The sequence below is a fragment of the Prinia subflava genome, chromosome 5 (genome assembly GCF_021018805.1).
Source record: "Prinia subflava isolate CZ2003 ecotype Zambia chromosome 5, Cam_Psub_1.2, whole genome shotgun sequence".
NCBI classification, from domain to species: domain Eukaryota; kingdom Metazoa; phylum Chordata; class Aves; order Passeriformes; family Cisticolidae; genus Prinia; species Prinia subflava.
Genome location: NC_086251.1, coordinates 12,710,257 through 12,727,525, shown reverse-complemented (window position 1 = coordinate 12,727,525; position 17,269 = coordinate 12,710,257). Strand labels below are relative to the sequence as shown.

The 17,269-nt window shown below is 39.6% G+C and overlaps 1 protein-coding gene across 6 annotated transcripts in view; it reads left to right on the top strand.

Moving 5' to 3' along the window:
* The window catches only part of TUB (TUB bipartite transcription factor), a 138,741-nt gene that overhangs the window by 98,233 nt on the left and 23,239 nt on the right, over positions 1–17,269 (top strand). For all 6 annotated transcript variants that reach the window (XM_063398053.1, XM_063398055.1, XM_063398056.1 and 3 more), the window contains exon 3: positions 391–553. In XM_063398053.1, the coding sequence (XP_063254123.1) occupies positions 391–553 (163 nt within the window). The remainder of the gene's footprint in view (positions 1–390; positions 554–17,269) is intronic.

Genomic DNA, 17,269 nt, shown 5'->3' with positions numbered 1-17,269 from the left:
GATTCTAGTTTGCAATTACCTGCTTTTAAATTACAGAAACTGAAATTGGCATCTCTGCCTCATGCCCTTGCTTATCCTCCCATTGCTTCACAGCCAGTATTCTCACACTGTTGTTTTCCCAAGGGTTATTTCCAAGCAAGCTCTGACAGCTGGTGGGCTGCTCAGAAAGATGTATTTTAATTATTTGCTGTTTTCAGCAGAAGGTGTTTCAGCAGTGGGTTGGTTGTGGTTTTTTGGAAAGGTTTCCTGTAACCCGACATCCCAATCCCTCGCTTGCCAACTGCCACTGCTGTAAAGCTGGGGAAGGTGTAAAGCTGACCATTGTTTTCCATCGTGGGTTGCTGCTGTTTGGAGTCCAGTAACAGAGGCTTTTCTCTGTGTTTTCTCCAGAGAGCACTGCTGGAACAGAAGCAGAAGAAGAAGCGCCAGGAGCCACTGATGGTTCAGTCCAACGTGGACAGCCGGGCGAGGACGCGCAGGACAAAACATTCGGAGGAACAGGCCCCGCTGGTTGAATCCTATCTCAACAGCAACAGCAGCACCATATATCATGGTACAGAATGTCACCTCGTGCAGGTGTATTTGCTGAGAGCCCTAGTGTGGTGCTCATTTTATGCTCAAGAAAACAAAGGCTCTTGTTTTACCTATGTTTGTAAGTCACTGATACCCTTCCCTTGTGTTTGGGGATAAAACCCTCAGAACTTGCAATTATGGCCCAACAGGTATAGCTCCCATTTCAGTGCTGAACTGGGACAGAGATATCTTGTCCCTTCTGCCATGAGTCTTTTGTGTCTTCAGCCTTGGTTCCCACTAAGTAAAGCTGATGGGTTCCACTCTGAATATTCCTCTGCATGTAATTTTGCTTAAGCCTGACAGTGGTAATGATAAATTTGAAACCTATCAACTAAGTTCAGCTAGGACTGAATGCAGTAATTTCAAAGCTACCGTATTTCTGCAAAGTCCATTAAAACAGGTAGAGAAGAACATTTAAAACTTGTATGATCTCTCCACTTATTAAAGATCACAGGATCCAGTAGGGACAGAGTCACTTTACGTTTCACACCCACAGGGGGAAGAAATTATAATGCCATTTCTTTTCAAAGACCTTAATAATCAGAAATGAATCCTAAGGAAAACCAGGCATTGTTTGGTTCTGTCCTCATATGGCCCATGCTTTTTGGCCCTCTAAAGATGGTATGGGCATACTTTTCCTCAGGGTTTCCTAAGGGGCAGCTTGAAGAATCCTTGTCCAAAATTTGACTGTTGTAGATATCATGCCAGGTTGATGACACTTTCAAGATATATAGAGAGCAGTAATTTTCCAGTTTTCTTGTTTTGTGCATCACTGAGTTGAATGTAAATCATAAGGGATTCATAACCTTCAATAGCAAAAGGTTTCCTTCCCTGATTATTGATGAGTTTGTGGGACAGGAGCTGAAATCTAGTGATATTGATGGGGAGTGCAGTGGGCAGCTTTCTGGTTGGGAATGTTGTTAGGTGGCAGGGTATTTAGGTTTTGAGGTTTACACATTAAATCTTAAGATGCCTTAGTGAATATAACTTTGTTAAAAAAGACCAACTGGTATCCTATTCTTATACAAACAAAAACTTAACCCAGCATTCAGTTTAAATTTCTGTCAATTTTAATCCACATGCTGTACCTTTTTTTTCTCTCTGTTATTTTATTTTCCCTTTGTGGTCTTATTTTTCCCACAAGAACAAGGTGGGTATTTAGCGGACTAACAAATCCTGCTCTGAGAAGTGCAGGTTTCAGAGTCTTTCTTTGTGGTTAGCAATTGGTGAAAATTTTTAACTTATTACAGCTACAGAATTTACTGCTGGAATCTGGAAATTGCATTGTGTAAATGTTGAGGTTTTGGTAATAATGGGCCTTTTAAATCTTGTTTCTGCAAGCAAATAGGATACCATAAGTGGTTTCAGATGGAAAATTATTTTTTCAACTTAATATTATTTTAATTTTTTCTAATAAATATTAAAAAATTAGTAATATTTCTCTTTACTGTCTGTTTCTCAGGGTCTGGGATGTAATTTTTAAAGATTAAACTGAATTTCCTTCCAGTCTAAACCAAAAATTTGCTTTAGCATAAACATTTAGTTTGTTTATTTTTTAATCAGACAAAATAGAAATTTTCTCTTTTTCCTCTTATAGTCAAGAGTTTATTAAAGGTACAGAGCTGTTCTAAGGAATAATATCCTACAGTAGAGAGATAGTGCTGTTTACTAAACTCCCTATGTTGTCAGTTGGACACAGTTTTAATTTTCACAAATCAGAGAAAGAGACATCATCTCATAACCGGTAACAAATTTCATATATGCACTAATTGAGTTGAATTTTATACCAGTTTGCACCAGAGTGGATTTTCTCACTATAAGTGAGATCAACTGTGTGCTCTTAAGGTAAAAGTGACCCTTCCTGTCATATTATACCACACCATTCACTGGAATACTTAGGATTTATTCTCCCTAAATCAGTTTGTTCTAAATTTGTCTCTCAAACCCTTTTAATGTTTCACAAGGTTTCAGGGAAGCAAAGAAATATAATGTTTCTCATATTCAACATGACATTTATTAATCCCTTGGGACAGCTCTCCTTGTAATAAACCATGCAGCTTGCAAGAGCCAGCTTAGAAGAATTTAATTACCTAGCAGGGTGTTTTATTGCCTTGTAAAATCCTTTGTTAGGCACGTTGCTTTTGAAAATATTGTAAGAACTGTAGAAGTGTCCTTTTTTGGTGTGGCCTTCTCTAGGAATGTGCTGAATGTCTTCAGCTCCCCCGTTTGCGGGGTACGTTTTGGGGTTTGATGACCATTTTTAACTGGCACTGAGCTTCAGGGCTGCCAGTTTTTTTCCCCTTCAATGAAAACATTTGTCTGTGGCAGTGTCGGATGCATGAGACAGCTGGGCTGCTTCTAAAGAACTATTCTGCTCTTTTCCGTTCATTTGTTGCTGTTATGGGCATGCTGATTCCAAGTTAAGAATGACTCTTTGATGGGAGTTGACGCTCTACTGAATGAACTACACTGCTTGGATGAGCACGTTTGTGAAATCAATTCCTGTGCTAGCAAATGCTACAGAAAGAACACTTCTTTCCACCTATCATCCTGCTCTGCTCTCTCTTTTAGCTTGTACTAATTCTGTGTAGCACAAAAGTACTTGTTGATTTCAACTAATAATTGGATGCCTGTGTGGAGATATCTCTATGGTACTTTGAGCAAAGTAGGTCAGAGATAACATCTCAGCAATTCTCAGGTGCTGGGCTTTCTGTGCTGGGAAATTCTCCTTCGTGCACTGCCATTGCTTATTCTGATGCCATTATCTGTGCTGCAATGGTTCCCTCATGGGCAACCCTATTCTGCAGTAAAAACTCATTTAATTCCAGAATAATTATCGGAGCTTGGAGTAGAAAGTCAGTCATTCTTGTTCTGGACTAGAACATCGGCCTGGTGAGCTACTTGTGGGTAGATAGAGTAGAGCACTATATTTTGCTAGTTAAGCTAATGGTGTGTTGTCAGAAACGCCATAGTTTTTTTCTTAGATGACACATTGGTAGGACAAAATGGTTTTTATGTTCCCTGCCAAGTATTGCTAGCAATTCCTCTGGGTGCCATGAGACTTTTAAGGAGTTGGGTGCCCTTCCAGTGAGGAGGTGGCTCTGCAGAATCTACCCTGCACAAGTCTCCATACAGAACATTTCTTCTCACTTGTGTCCATATTTCACCTACAGATAAATGTCTTCAGATACTGTAGCTTGTAAATGACTTGCATGTAGTGTATCTTTTTTAAACCCTATTGTTGTTGACATAAGACCTAATTAACTAATAACAACAAAAGTTATATGTGGGAACTGATGAATTAGGCTGAAAAAACCAACTTGAGATAAAAACTCCTTGGCACTCTGATCTATAAGGGGTTAGTTTGAGTTGGAGTCCCAGCCAGTGGTAACGCAGTGTCTTGGTTTGAAAGACAGGTATCTGCTAGGGAGGGGCAAGACCTCCCTAGAGATGGAGAATTCAAATCCCCTCCCTCCAAATTATTCTAATTTAGAAGATTAAAGGGGCTTTCAGACAGAGGTATGGGAATAGGAATAACAGTTCTTTACTAGTATATATGACAAAACAACAAACAAACAACTACAGCATTAATAATAAACAGAACCAGGAACCTTGAGGGCTTTCTTTCACAAAAGCCCAGGGCAGTTTGATCTCGGTGCCCCTGCAGGGCTCCGAGAGGCCGAGCTGGAAGGGAGGAAAGTCCCGGGCTGGTGGATGAGATGAGGAGCTCTGCGCTGGCAGCTGGAGCAGCAGGGGTGTCCCGGCAGGGCTGGGCAGGGCAGGGACACAGAGTAGCAGGGGAACCTCAAAGCTCGAAGAAGCAGTGGTGGTGGGGGGAGGGCTGGAGAAAGTGAGCTCAGGATTCCCGGGTACAGGAGCAGATGATGGTAGATTTCCCAGGATGAGACAGAATGATGGCCGTGAACTCTTCCTGCAGCAAACAGCCGCCTGACTGTCCTCCCCAACGCCAAAAGCAAGAGAGCCAAACTGCCCCCAGCTCTGTCTTTTACCTTCCCCAAACCTCACGTTGTTTCCCTGCTATGAGAGAAAACTCCCAGAGACCCAAAAACAATAGGCGTAGCCCAGTGGGTGATACAATCTCCTTTGGCTACCTCTTAGTTTTGGTCAAGCACCCAGTAGTTAGTCTCCTAGCAACTTACAGGGAAAAAATTCTGTAAGTAAAAAAAAACAACAGCAACAACAACCAAATCTAACCCCCAACACACAGTCTTTAGCATCTGTAGATCAGGTGGTTAGAGTTAGACCCTACATTTATCTGCTTGCCATTTGAAGGAATAGGTATCCTTCCACTGACTTCCATGATGTTGTTCCATGGCTCTAGTTGGTACTATTTACAACAAAGACTCTCTGCAGTACCAAACACACCTCAATTGCTATTTCATCATTATAAACAGCCATGTAAGAACCCTTAGCAACTTTCTGTATTGCTATTGAATTTAAATTCTATATAAAAGACAATAAAGGCGTTCATTCACTGAAAGAAATTTAATCCTTCTTTGTAGGAGAGATCACTTACATTGTCTTTTCTTTTTGTATTCTGGTTTATTTTCAATTCAGTGTCCTTCATAAGGGCATATTGTTACCTATTAGTTTGAAGTTTCTTTAAAATTTTACTTGCCATTCTGTAATATGTCACAGTTACATCTGCTTGCTTGTTTTCATGTATTTCTACTCAGTTTACTTGTGAAGGTTGTTGAAAACCTGAACAAACATTTTAGCCTGATTTGACATTGCAAAATTCTGCTACAAATACAGTTTTCATTCTGGATTGCAAGTACTGAGCATTCCTGGAGCCAAATAGCATGCAGAGATACACTAATTACTGCAACAATTTAATTACATTATTTAATTACATCTAATGCAAATGCCGAAAGCCCATTTTTGCAGAGATTTTACTTCTGTGAAAATGGTGAATTTCCATTGGGGAGTGATTTTTCTTTTCACAGCACTGAGGAAGGCAGAGATTTGAATGAGTGCCAGATATGCTTTCATTAATATTGCCATACTTTGTTGCAGCTGTGGCTTTTTTTTTTATAAACTTGAAATTAAAAATGTTTTCAATTAGATACTCTCAGAGTAATTTTCATTGCAACTTCCAATTTAGCGATTTAGATTAACCATGTGTAAAAAGGCAGAATGACTTTTTTACTTTTCTTCTTTGACATTTGGCAGCACATCTAGACATAATGGTTGTGTGGTGTGTTAAACAGACCTCTGATGACAATTCATAGCTTTGGGTTGTTAAATTTGACGTGTCATTCTGCTATTTACCATGAATGATGGGAGTTTTCTGATGAGTATCGGAAGTTGTCAGCTTTGAAAGATGACATCAGTTAACTATTCATTTAAAAAATCATATATTTGCCTGTTCATCAGAAGTCTCTCCATCCCTGTTTTTCACTGACCTTGGAATGAGTAGGTATTAGTTTATTTTTTGAAGATAGCAAGGAATGTTCTTTGCAAAAGGCTGTTAATACTGAGAGATCAGGCAACACTCCAAACATCATGTGGGCAAAATTCTTAACTTCCAATAAGCATATGTTCTGAAATCTTTATTTCAGCCTTCACCTTAATCTTTAAAGCATCTTTTTGATTTGTCAGCAGTCCTTACTGCACCAGTGCACTTCCAAAATAAACAAACTAACTCAGCAGCAAGGAGCAGAGGGCAGTGGGTACTAAGTGTTTCACAGGTCTTTTTGTGGTTCTTAGTACTGAACGATGTGAGAGGAAGGTTTAGAGGAAATGGCTTGAGAAACTCCCTCTCTTTCCTTTAATGTCGCACTTGAAGTGTATTCACTTTCAATTACTACTTCATATTTAGCTGTTTTCTGTCCTGGGCAGCATCTCAGGAGGCAGGAGTTGAGGGTGCCCTCAGCACAGGAAATGCCCTGGCAGGCAGAGTCCCATCCCAAAGCTTGCAAACACGGCAGGCAGAGCTGCCTGCAGGATTCCCTGCAGTCCCAGACATGGCAAGGGATGAAGCAGGGCCCTCCAGGGTACCAGTCAGGGTGGAAAGGAGATGCTGCAGTGCACATATCTCCGCTGGGCAGACGAGCTGCCGGCAGTGCCAGGATGCTCCCAGGAGACAGGCTGGGAAGCAGCACCTACAGCACAGCCCTGGGCTCAGCTGGAGCAGAGCCCCTGGGCAGGTTGTGGGTGGAACCCCCCCAACAAGGAGGCTCAGGGCAATTAAAGCCTAGTCATGCCCTCAAGGCTCCAGTATCACAAAGTAATTATGAAATTTATCACTGTCTTTAATCTTCATGGCATAGGTTTTTCATCAATCATTTTAGCTTCCCTCATTAGTTGTCTGCTTTCCCAAAGTCTAGTTCATTGCTATCAACTCTCCACTTCACATGTGTCCTTTGCCTTCCCCCTCCCCAGGATTAGGTAGCAGCTATGAGGGGGTTAAGAAGAATCTTTTATTTAATTCCTTCCCTTGTTCTCTGTGAGGAACTCAGACCAATGAGGTTTTAATATCCTTAAGCAGCACCAAGTTCCCAGGTGCATTGGTTCCTTTTTTTGGAGCACTGAAAAAGCCCATCCCATTTCACTTGTGAGTATTTTCAGGTTTGCAGCCTCAGCCTGGTCATCACATCACTGTTAAAGGCATGAACTGCAAGGAGCCTTTAGGGAATTAATGGGCAATGAGGTTTGGGGAATCTGGAATCTGACTGTAAGTTACTAGCTGGAGGAGTAATGCCTTTCATTATAAGCATTTTGAAGCAGGAATCAAATCTTTGCATGTGATTAAACAGTAACTAACACACCAAAGTCCTCGTCCTAATTCAGGTGCTTGTATTTAACTATTTGTGTGGTTTGTGTAAAACTAATAAAAATATTTCACTGCACTGCAAGATATTGTGGGTTTGCCCATCTTCAGAATATTTCTGATAGACTTCAGTGTCTTGTAAATGATTGTAGAAATACTAGACCAGTTCAGAATCTAAGTTGATTAAAGAAACTACTAATAAACAACAGCCCAAATAAACAGGAAGATTAGGAAGACTGACTAAGCCTGGAACTTTACAAAGAAAAGCAACAAGCTGTTCTTGCAGCAAAACACTTGAGCATCTCAGGCAACAGTAAAGAAAAGGACAACCAATTCACATTGAGTTGTAAAGGTACAACCTGACTGAATTCTATTTGATTGTTCTTTGCATGGTACTCATTCTGGCTTGACTTTTATTGTTGAGAGGATGTTGGTAAATCAAATGAATATGTTTTATACAGTCTTTGCCTTATACTTGCCTTGCATACCTCGTTGTCTGGTTCAGCCTCTTTCTACTTTGAGTGTTTTCCAGACAGACTGCACAATTTTAGAATTGTTTCTTCTTTTTGTGATTTTTCATTTACTTCATTCTTCACATAATGTACTGATCACAAGCACTCTTTTTTTAGCACATGGCATTTTTATGTGATAGAGATTGGTAAGTTATGATTCATAGATTTTTTCTTCCTCTAAGATCATTAGAGCGTGCAAGCACTCATATCAAGAAATATGGTCATACAAATGGCAAAAAGAAATCTGCATTTTCATTCATGCTACTTTGAAATTTATTTCCTGTGTGGACTTCTCATCGTGAAGGCCAGATGGAAAGACATGTTTTACATTTTCATTCACTCATATAAATATATGTGGGTAATTTACAGAACTGAAAAAGAACTTTTGTCTGCATCATAGTTTACTTACATGCTTACAGACTGCATCCTTTTATTTGACTGTGCATTGTGGCTTTATCCCTGTAACCTGGAGTGTTGGCCATCACACAACTGGTTCGTGGAGAGGTTTCTTTTTCCTCTTTTCTGAGTTAGGCCTTTGGTGGTGCAAGGCAAAGATGGGACGCTGCCCTTGACACTGCCCTTGACAAAGCCCTTCCACACCCACCTGTATTATGTTAACAGACTGTTCTTTTCTTTTAAACTCAGATCCTGAACTAATATTGCAATCTGTGCCCCTTTCTGTCTCCTGAAAAACACTTTTTTTAATACTCTATTGAGATTAGTAGTCAGTACCTGATTTAATGAACATGGATGAATAATACTGAAATGAAAGTAATGTAGTTGTTTTATTTGTGACCTTGGCATTCATCTCAAAACTATTTTTTGCAATTTATTAGGTTCAAACTAGAATGAAATACCAGGTCTGAGAGTGCAGTGGATTTTTCTGTTTGGAGTGCTGACTCACTACAGCACTTGCTCCTCCATTTTTTTCTTGTCTGATTGCAAATTCTAGTACAAACAAATAATTCTTATGGAAAAGGAAAATCACTGGTTTATTTAAGTAAAGATTTTAATAATCAGAGGTGGGGCATATGAAGTATCAGGATATATTTTCAAATCTAGTTTCCTACTGTTTAGGATAATGTCAATAGGGATTTTTAAAGCTGCCTAAATTGGTAGCTGTACTGAAATTAATGCATTTTTGATTGACAGTCTTTGAAATTTCATCCCCATGTAGCTGAATTTAAGGTTCTTAATGATAGGCAGCACCAGAGAGTAAAGTTTTTAACTTTTTGATGTCCAGCGAAGGACATAATCATTTTATCAGTGAATAATATTTAGAGAGCTAGTTTATCTCATTTTCCTTATTCAGGCTTTCTTGCAGGGAACAGTAAATTGTTTTATGGGGCTATCTAGAGCCTTTGAAAAATGTAGGCTGGAGTTAACCTCAAGGTTTCCATCCTGCTGAGAAGTGAAATTCTTGTCAGTCTGTTAGATAATGATCCAAAGATGCAGTAGAGGGCAGAGGGGAAGACATTTGATCCCCTGACAACGTGGCTGGGGATAAACACTGCCTCTCTGACTTGCTTCATCTCCACAAAGGCAGCCTGGAAGGAATGCTGGTTGGAGAAGTTCAAAGCTGCACATGCTAATGACCAGCTGCAGAGCAAGTACACAGGGCTTAGGAATGGTCCTTCCTCCAACTCTCCAGGGCAGGAGAAAGCACTGGAAACAGAAAACAGGATTTTTTACTTTGCTCCACATCCAAGCCTGCTGGACCAGGGGAGGCTCACAGACCTGACCCTTTGGGTCTGCAAGCTGCAAGGATCCAAATCCTGGCTGGCCTGTTGACAAGGGCTTGCCTAAATGCAAGGATATAACCAACTACCCTGAACGGAATTTGTACAGAAAGCAAACTTTCTTTGGTGTCTGCAGACAGCACCAGAGAAAACAGTGAGTGGGTGAGCCTTAGCTGAAGTCTGCTATTTACCAAATAGCTAAAAGCTAAGAATGAGATGGTTTTGTGGTGGAGATGGCATGTTGGGATTACATTTGGAATTATTGTAGAGGTAGTACTTTAAATGTAATTGTAATGCTCAGAAATGTATCCTTTAAAAACAGGACATTCTGTGCCAGTTCCTTTCATGAACCCAGGAACAGTATCATTATCTTTATGGTTTAAATCTTATTTTGCAGCCTCCATCACTTGTGTCTGAAAGGCCCATTTACCACAGGCAGCAGCCAAGGTATATGCTCTGAATGACTACTGGGCTGAAATCCTGTTCTCTGCCTCATAGAGTAAAGCAATGGAAATATTCCCTTCTCTGTCCTTTGGAGCTCCCTCACTGAACTTATAATCAGATATCGCTTGCTCAAAGTTTTGAGGCAAAAGTAACTCAAAAAACTTCAGGGCTTTACTTGTAAGATCAAAGAATGGCTGGCAAGATAGAGAAGCTAAGTCTTTAACTTTGCAATTAATAATGTCAGAAAGTTTCATCCTTTGCTGATTGATCATTGCTTTGGACCATTTAAATGGTGCTTCTTTGGAGTGAACGAATACAGCCAGATTTACAATGATTCAGAGAACTGCCTGGCCATTTAATATAGGTCATTTGTAAAGTACTGAATTTAATCATAACATGAATTTTTGTCTTCAAAACAATTAAAAGAACGCAGTCTAGTTTTGAAAGAGACTGAGGTACAAATATAACATAGGTGCTGGGCTGGCAAATTACACCCATTGAAAGACTGTGGGGAGCTGACTCTGGTTTCCTGCTTAGTCTGAGGCTGCCATGCCCGTGGAGGTAGGACCCAGTGTACTGTCTTTTATGTGCCATTTTCCCTGTGCACTCACTCTTCTGATTTTGTCCTACTCATTTCCAGTGCTCCTTTCTACTCAGCTAAGGGATTGCAGTGCTGTGATTAGTGTTTGACAAAGACAGGCATGAGAAATTGGGCAGTGACAAGCGGTTTCTTTGGACTTCAAGTCTCTCTTCTAATAATTTAATGTATATTCTCTGTAGAACTGGAACCCTTCCCCTGCACAATGAGAAGAGGAGCATGTGTTTCTGGAGTGCCTCAGGTGCCTGCTGTGTTGAGAATGCAGTGCTACTCATAACAGATTGCTGTGCAGGGGAGGGTAGCTGCGGGTTTGGGAGCTGCAGTCGACTCAGACATGACTAAATCTGTTTCATCTTTCTCCTCTGAGAATCTCCCTGGCATTTCTATTTCTATTCATGCGCTTGAAGGATTTGCTGAAGAGGAAAGTTGCTTCACAGACCAGAAGCTTAGGGAGAATTTTCCCCTTCAAAGAGATGGTAGTGTCAGTCCACACGTCACTGAGAATCATTTAGTCTTTTGGGCATTTAAGAAGTTTGTCTGGATATTTTTAAAGTAATTTTAGGGCAATCAGTTCTTTCCCATAATGGTCCTTAGTGGACTTGTTTTCTTCTTTTAAAGAAAGTACTTTACTTTTGGGAAAAAGAAAGGGTGGGAGGCCCATGTGCCAGGGAGAGAAACCATGGTCACCACTTGAAGCCAGTGGGGCTTAGCACTTACCAGTGACCAGCAGCCAGCCCCAAAATCTCTTAGTGCCCACCTATAGTTTGGGGTGTGAAGTTTGACAGTTTCTTTATGCATTTCACAAAGGCAATTGTGATATTTTTCTAGCTTCAAGGTTTGGTCTAGCCAGAGGAAAGAGGTATGGTGTGCGTTGCTTTCAGAGACTCAAATATTGACCTCAAAACATGTCATGCTTTAGGAAGATGATAAAGTCTCTTTTTACTTTGAAAACAAGAAACACTGCATGAATTTTGCTGGCATTCACAGTTTATGCCATGTATATTTTGTAGAGTCTTTCCAAGGAATTAATTAATTTGTGTGTGCTACAAAGTAAGAAGAGTTTTTAAATTCAATTTGGGTATAGTTTCACCATAAAATGCATGGCCAATCTACTCATCATGCTGTGTTACACAATTGTGAAAGATGTGCTTTGAAGGTAACCTTCAGATGATTCCTTGTTTAGAGAGTTAGGATGTAGCTTTAAGCATGGATGCTACAAAGTCAAAATAGAATTTTTCTGCCTTCATGCTGACATTGTGGATGATCCTTCTGGCAGAGCTTTACTATGAGGAAAAATGCTTCCTACAATAGCTCAGTAACACAGTAATATTCTGATGTCACTTTTGGACTGAAAGTTAGGAGTTGATACATTATGGTGAGGAAGAAAAAATGTAAGGATACATATCTCAGCTAATCTAACACTTTCAGTTTTTTACTGTAGCTTTGCAATTCTGGTTTACTTGGCTCTCCCCACTGCATGAATTGTCTGAAATACCAAACTCTGCTATGTTTGCTTTCTCTTTTATGCCTTTGCAAAGTTCTCAATTCGTTCTCTCGTCTCTCTCTTTGTTTCTCTCTTCTCTCTCTGTTTATTTTCTTTTTTGGTGGGTACCCTGAATCTCTGAAGCAGTGCAGGAGGCTGAACAGGAAGATGTAAAGGTGGTAGTGGACGCCCAAGCTCCGAAACCAACTAAAAAAACCAAGGCAGCAGCTGCGAGTTGTCAGAGTAGCAGCACCAGAAAGGAGAAAAAAGGGAAACACAAAGGTTAGCTGCATGCAGCTGCATGTCAGATGTTAAATTCATTATTTTGCTGTCAATTCTCTCTCATTTTAAATATAATTTGTTTGAAAAGCTGAAAATTGTCTAAAAGTAATTTCCTGAAATTTTTCTGAGGTTGGAAAATGCATGTGACTTGGTCGTGTCTGAGCATGTACAGCTTTGGAGTCAAAAAATTTTTACATGGAGTCTTTTCCAGAGGAGAGTGTTTGTTCGAATTGCAGAGGAGGAAGAAAGTTCTAAAGGAAAGATGATGGTGTTTTCCTGCAGTGGTAAAAAAAAGAGAACCATCTTACAGGAGTGTTCTTTTTTAGATTATCTGAAACTAATCTTGTTTGGAGAAGCAGCCTTAAATTGCAGCTGCTTCTGCCAAGACTCTGAGTGAGGTTTAAACTATACAAATTAGAGGTTAAGGGGAAATTTTGAAAATCAATTCAAGAAATCTGAGATAACATCCTCAAAGGAATTTTTCAAGTTGTTACTTGTGTTAATCTGTCCCACCTGGCTTACAAATGGGAGGTGTTTGCAGAAAAAGTTTTCTGCAATGACTTTGTGTATGATTAGGTAGACAAAAAAATACACAACTGGTAATGACAAAAGGGTAGGTAGAAATGGCATTGCCATTCTTAGATTTACAATTTGAGCTAGGTGGAAGAATAGCTGCTTCGCTCATATTTAAATTTTATTTTTTATATATATATATATGTCTATACTCACAGAAAAAGAGAGGCTGTTGTACCACATACAGTTACTTTTTATTTGGTGCTGAATGACTAATGAAACTAAATAACTTTCCAACGATTTGCAGTTCTTGAATAAGGCCACTGTAACACTGTCCTGCCTGGGTTGTACTGTATTCCTGTCTTGTGCATGTCCAACAGTTTCTCCACTGTTGCTTCTGTGAGAAAGTAGTGTATATCCTTGACAAGTCTCTTTAAAGATAGCAATGACTAATAAGGTTAATTATTGAGGTCAAAGTATTGGGGCCTGTCTGTAGGGAGTTTGCAGGACCTTGAGCCTACCTTAGTAAAATCCTTAGTGTATTGCAGCTTAATTCTTGAGATCTGAATCTCAGCATCTCTCTGTCTGTAGTTCTACCGCCTACAAGAGAAACTGTAGGTTATACAGGCTTTAGAGCCTGGCCCTGAGCTGAAGGCTGTTCATATATTTGAGAAAAGGTGGTGTGTGTCAAAGGTTAAATTAACTGAGTGTAAAAATTATTGGCAAAATAAATGAACAGAAAACGAACGTTTCCCAGTTTAATGTAAAAAAGTAATGACATTCCAGCCTAGTAATAGAAATGCCAAATTTTATTTTGAAGTACATCTTGCTGAAGAGTAAAAATCCTTCTGCTGGTTTAAAAGAAAACCTGTAAGGGAACAGTATGTGAGCTAATACTTACATCATGGTTACGGCATAGCCTCGAGGCTCTGTTTTATCTCATGTAATACCTCTTTTGACATGCCTGTGTCTGTACTGTGTTCAGAACTGAAGATATTGTGCTGCACAGTTTTTTTTTTTATCCCACAGCAGGTAACACCTAGTATTTTTCTCACATGCCAGTTATAATTTTACTCATCTTCTGAAAAATCCCCAAAGCAGGCAAACGTTGGCCTATGTTAATAAAAGCCAGTTGTGTCAGTAAAAGTAAAGTCACTTTGTGTAGACTGGGAACTTTGGCATGCTGACACTGCTCTGTGTGTTGGGAAGTAATATTTTTAGCTCTAGAAACCTCAGCCTCTGCTGCAATTCTTATTGCTCATCCTGCTCTGCTATGGGAGCTCTTCCCTGGCCTTCAGTATTTGCCCATCGTTCCAAGTTTTCAGAGAGTGGAGGTGTTATTCATCAATTACATATCAGTTATAGCAAAGAAAATGCTGAGTATCTCCTCTCCTGAAGTTCATGTTGATGATTAGAAGCCAATAAAATCAGTGAAACTATGTTCAGGGCATATACATAGCACCTCATCCAGCTTGTCTACTTTGTACACTGGGATTTAGCTGCTCATTCATGTATAATTTCACCCTTGGAATAATATGTGGTTTACCTTTGACAAGTGTTGTAAACTTGGGAGGATTATGACTGGATTTCCAGTCTTCCATCCTTATCAAAGCTGCAAAATATTTTTTTTGTTGGATGTAAAAGTAAAACCAAATGTGTCTTTAAAATTCCAGAGGGATTTTTCTGATAAATCTACCAAAGACATAGCTAATTTTGAACGTAGGAATGAAGAAAATGCAAGTGGTTAACAGAATCCTGCAGTGGAACTTGTATTAATTTTCAGTTACTTTTAAAGATAAATGTGAGTCTTAAGGAAAGATTTTTTTTATAACAGTATTGAATGGATTTGCTAGTAACTTCAGATCTAACTATGAAAATGGATGAAGGAGAAGTGGGTTCATGCCATGTTTTAGCACGAGAGATTTCGCTGGAGGGAGTTAATTGGTAATTAGATCAAATCTAGGGAAATTTTAGGTTCTGCTTTTAGCTTTGCAATTGCTTCAGATTTGTCTCCACTCTGAGTCTAACCTTTGTATGTCCTGTAAATGAGCAGGATGAGTGCTGAGGGTGAGTGCACTTAACATGCTAAAATAGCATTTTGAAGTTTTTTGTTAGTATTTAGCTATAGTGGACCATCCCTTTCTAAGCATAGCCCAGCTCTTTGTGTTTTAAGAAAAAAGAGCACTTAGAGTAGTTCCTATGAATAAGAAGCTAATTCAGAGCAAAAAATTGTTGAATTATACATGAGTAGCTGTTGAAGCTGTAGTGTAATGACTGCACTCTGGTTTTAGATGTGTAATGCTTTTTTAAGTGGCTTGAAGAGTGATGAAGCTGTGATCAGAACAATGTGCTGAAGACAAACGTGAGAGAAATATCAGGTTTAATGAGGTTACACTGGCATATGAAAAGGAATGTAGCTAACTGCTCATGTCAGTGCACTTTGTAATTCTGTGATGGGTAACATGGTATTCAGCAATTTTTTCTAAATCTGTGATTATTACTGGTATATCTTAATGGCAGTATGCAGTGTGCACTGTGCCTATTTTTAAAAAGAACCATAATTTTTGTGGGACAGAGCCTGGAACTGCAGTAAATTGATGACATTTTGTAGTAGCTTAGCTCATTAAACTGGTATTTCTGAAAGCTTCAGTCTCACAGTTTATTGCTTGGCATAATATTCAGTATTGGAAAAAAAACCCAAAAAAGATGTAACAAATGCATATATAAAGTGGTTGTCTTTCAAATGGAGATAGTGGATCAAATTCTGGTTTGTTTTGTGGTAGATTGGAGTGATTCAGGATAGCAGTGAACCCAGTGTGCAGCATCACTAGGTGGTTCAACAGCAAAATCATGCAAATTAGTGAAAATATTTACAGCAGGAACCTATGAAAAGTATGCACCCTACATAATATTACAAAACCAGAGCATCTTTAGCTATCAAATATCTTGATGATTCTTTAAAAAAGGAGATTCATGAAAGTATTACAGTAACAGGGGAGTTGTTCCTTTGTTTGGTGGGGTTTTCCCCTAAGATAGATTTAGGAAGAAGTGACTAAATACACCGGATAAAGTGCCGTGATAAATTTTGTGGCTGTGTGCAATGAATGGGGCAAATCAGGAAGATAAAATGGGATGTTTAAAAAACCCCAGAAAAGCGTAAGGAGCCAGGAGTTAATACAAAGTGAATTCTGATATGAAAATTCAGGAATCATTCTGTGACAAGTTATTGGTGGTTGGTTGGGTTTGGTTTTTCTTCCCAAAACTCTTGCACTTAGACTATCTTAAGTACAATCTAGGAAAACCCTGCACTGAGCTGCCACAGACAACATAAATAAGGATTTCTTTTTCATCAGTGAAACCTGGATTTGTTTAAAATATCAAAATAAACACTACTTTTGCAGACATTTTCCCCTTATGCTGTTCCTTGAAATGTAAGTGGTACATTGGGTATTTCCTACTGACTTTCTGGGAGCCAGGAAGCTGACGAGCTGCTCTGACACACAGAGCTTTTCCTGCCAGGGTGGCTATTCCGTGTTGTGATTTGGTTGGCTTCTTCTGTGTTTCTGCTCTCTCTTTCACGCCTGTCTGAGTGTTTTGATTTGTGCATCCTGTCCCGTTTTCGTATGTAACAAGGAGCTACATTAACACTGGCTGGCTCAGAAAGCAGCAGCAGTTGTTGGGTAAGAAGCATCATTTCTCACTGTAGCACTTCCTTTCTGCTGGGGGAGGGAAGTTCATGTAAAGCACATTTATCTCGGCTTCCCTGGGCACTAAATAAAAAGGATAGGAGGAACAATAGGTGAATTTCCACCAAGAAAAGTCCTGGTGTTTCTAGATCAGGCAAACCTTTCAGGCTGTGCTTTGGCAACACATGAACTTGATTGTGAAGAAGTAATTTTGACCTCCTAAGGATAAAGATTTATGAATGTACAGTTCCTGTTTACTGTTTAAGATTTCATCAAAGTGAATATGGAGCTTAGTGCTCAAGTACTTGCTTTTAGTGTCCTGATCTGGTGCTAGCAGTAGTCCGATGGAGGTTTGGACTAAATCACCTCTAGACGTCCTTTCAAGAAAAAAAATCTATTTGTTCCCTTTCCCTCTAAACAAATAAATCCCGTAGTGATTTTGCAGCTGCTTGAAACCCTATCAGTGGATAGAGCAGAGCCCCTATGAGAACAGTAATATAATGGGAAATGGCTTAGAAAATATTGACAGCAGGGTGTGCATTAAGCCAACTTCTCTAAAGGATGGGAACTGTGTGTTCTGGTGTCAGACCTCCCTGGGATTCCCTGTCCTTGACCTCAGCCCATCTTCTGAAGGGTTGTCCTGGAG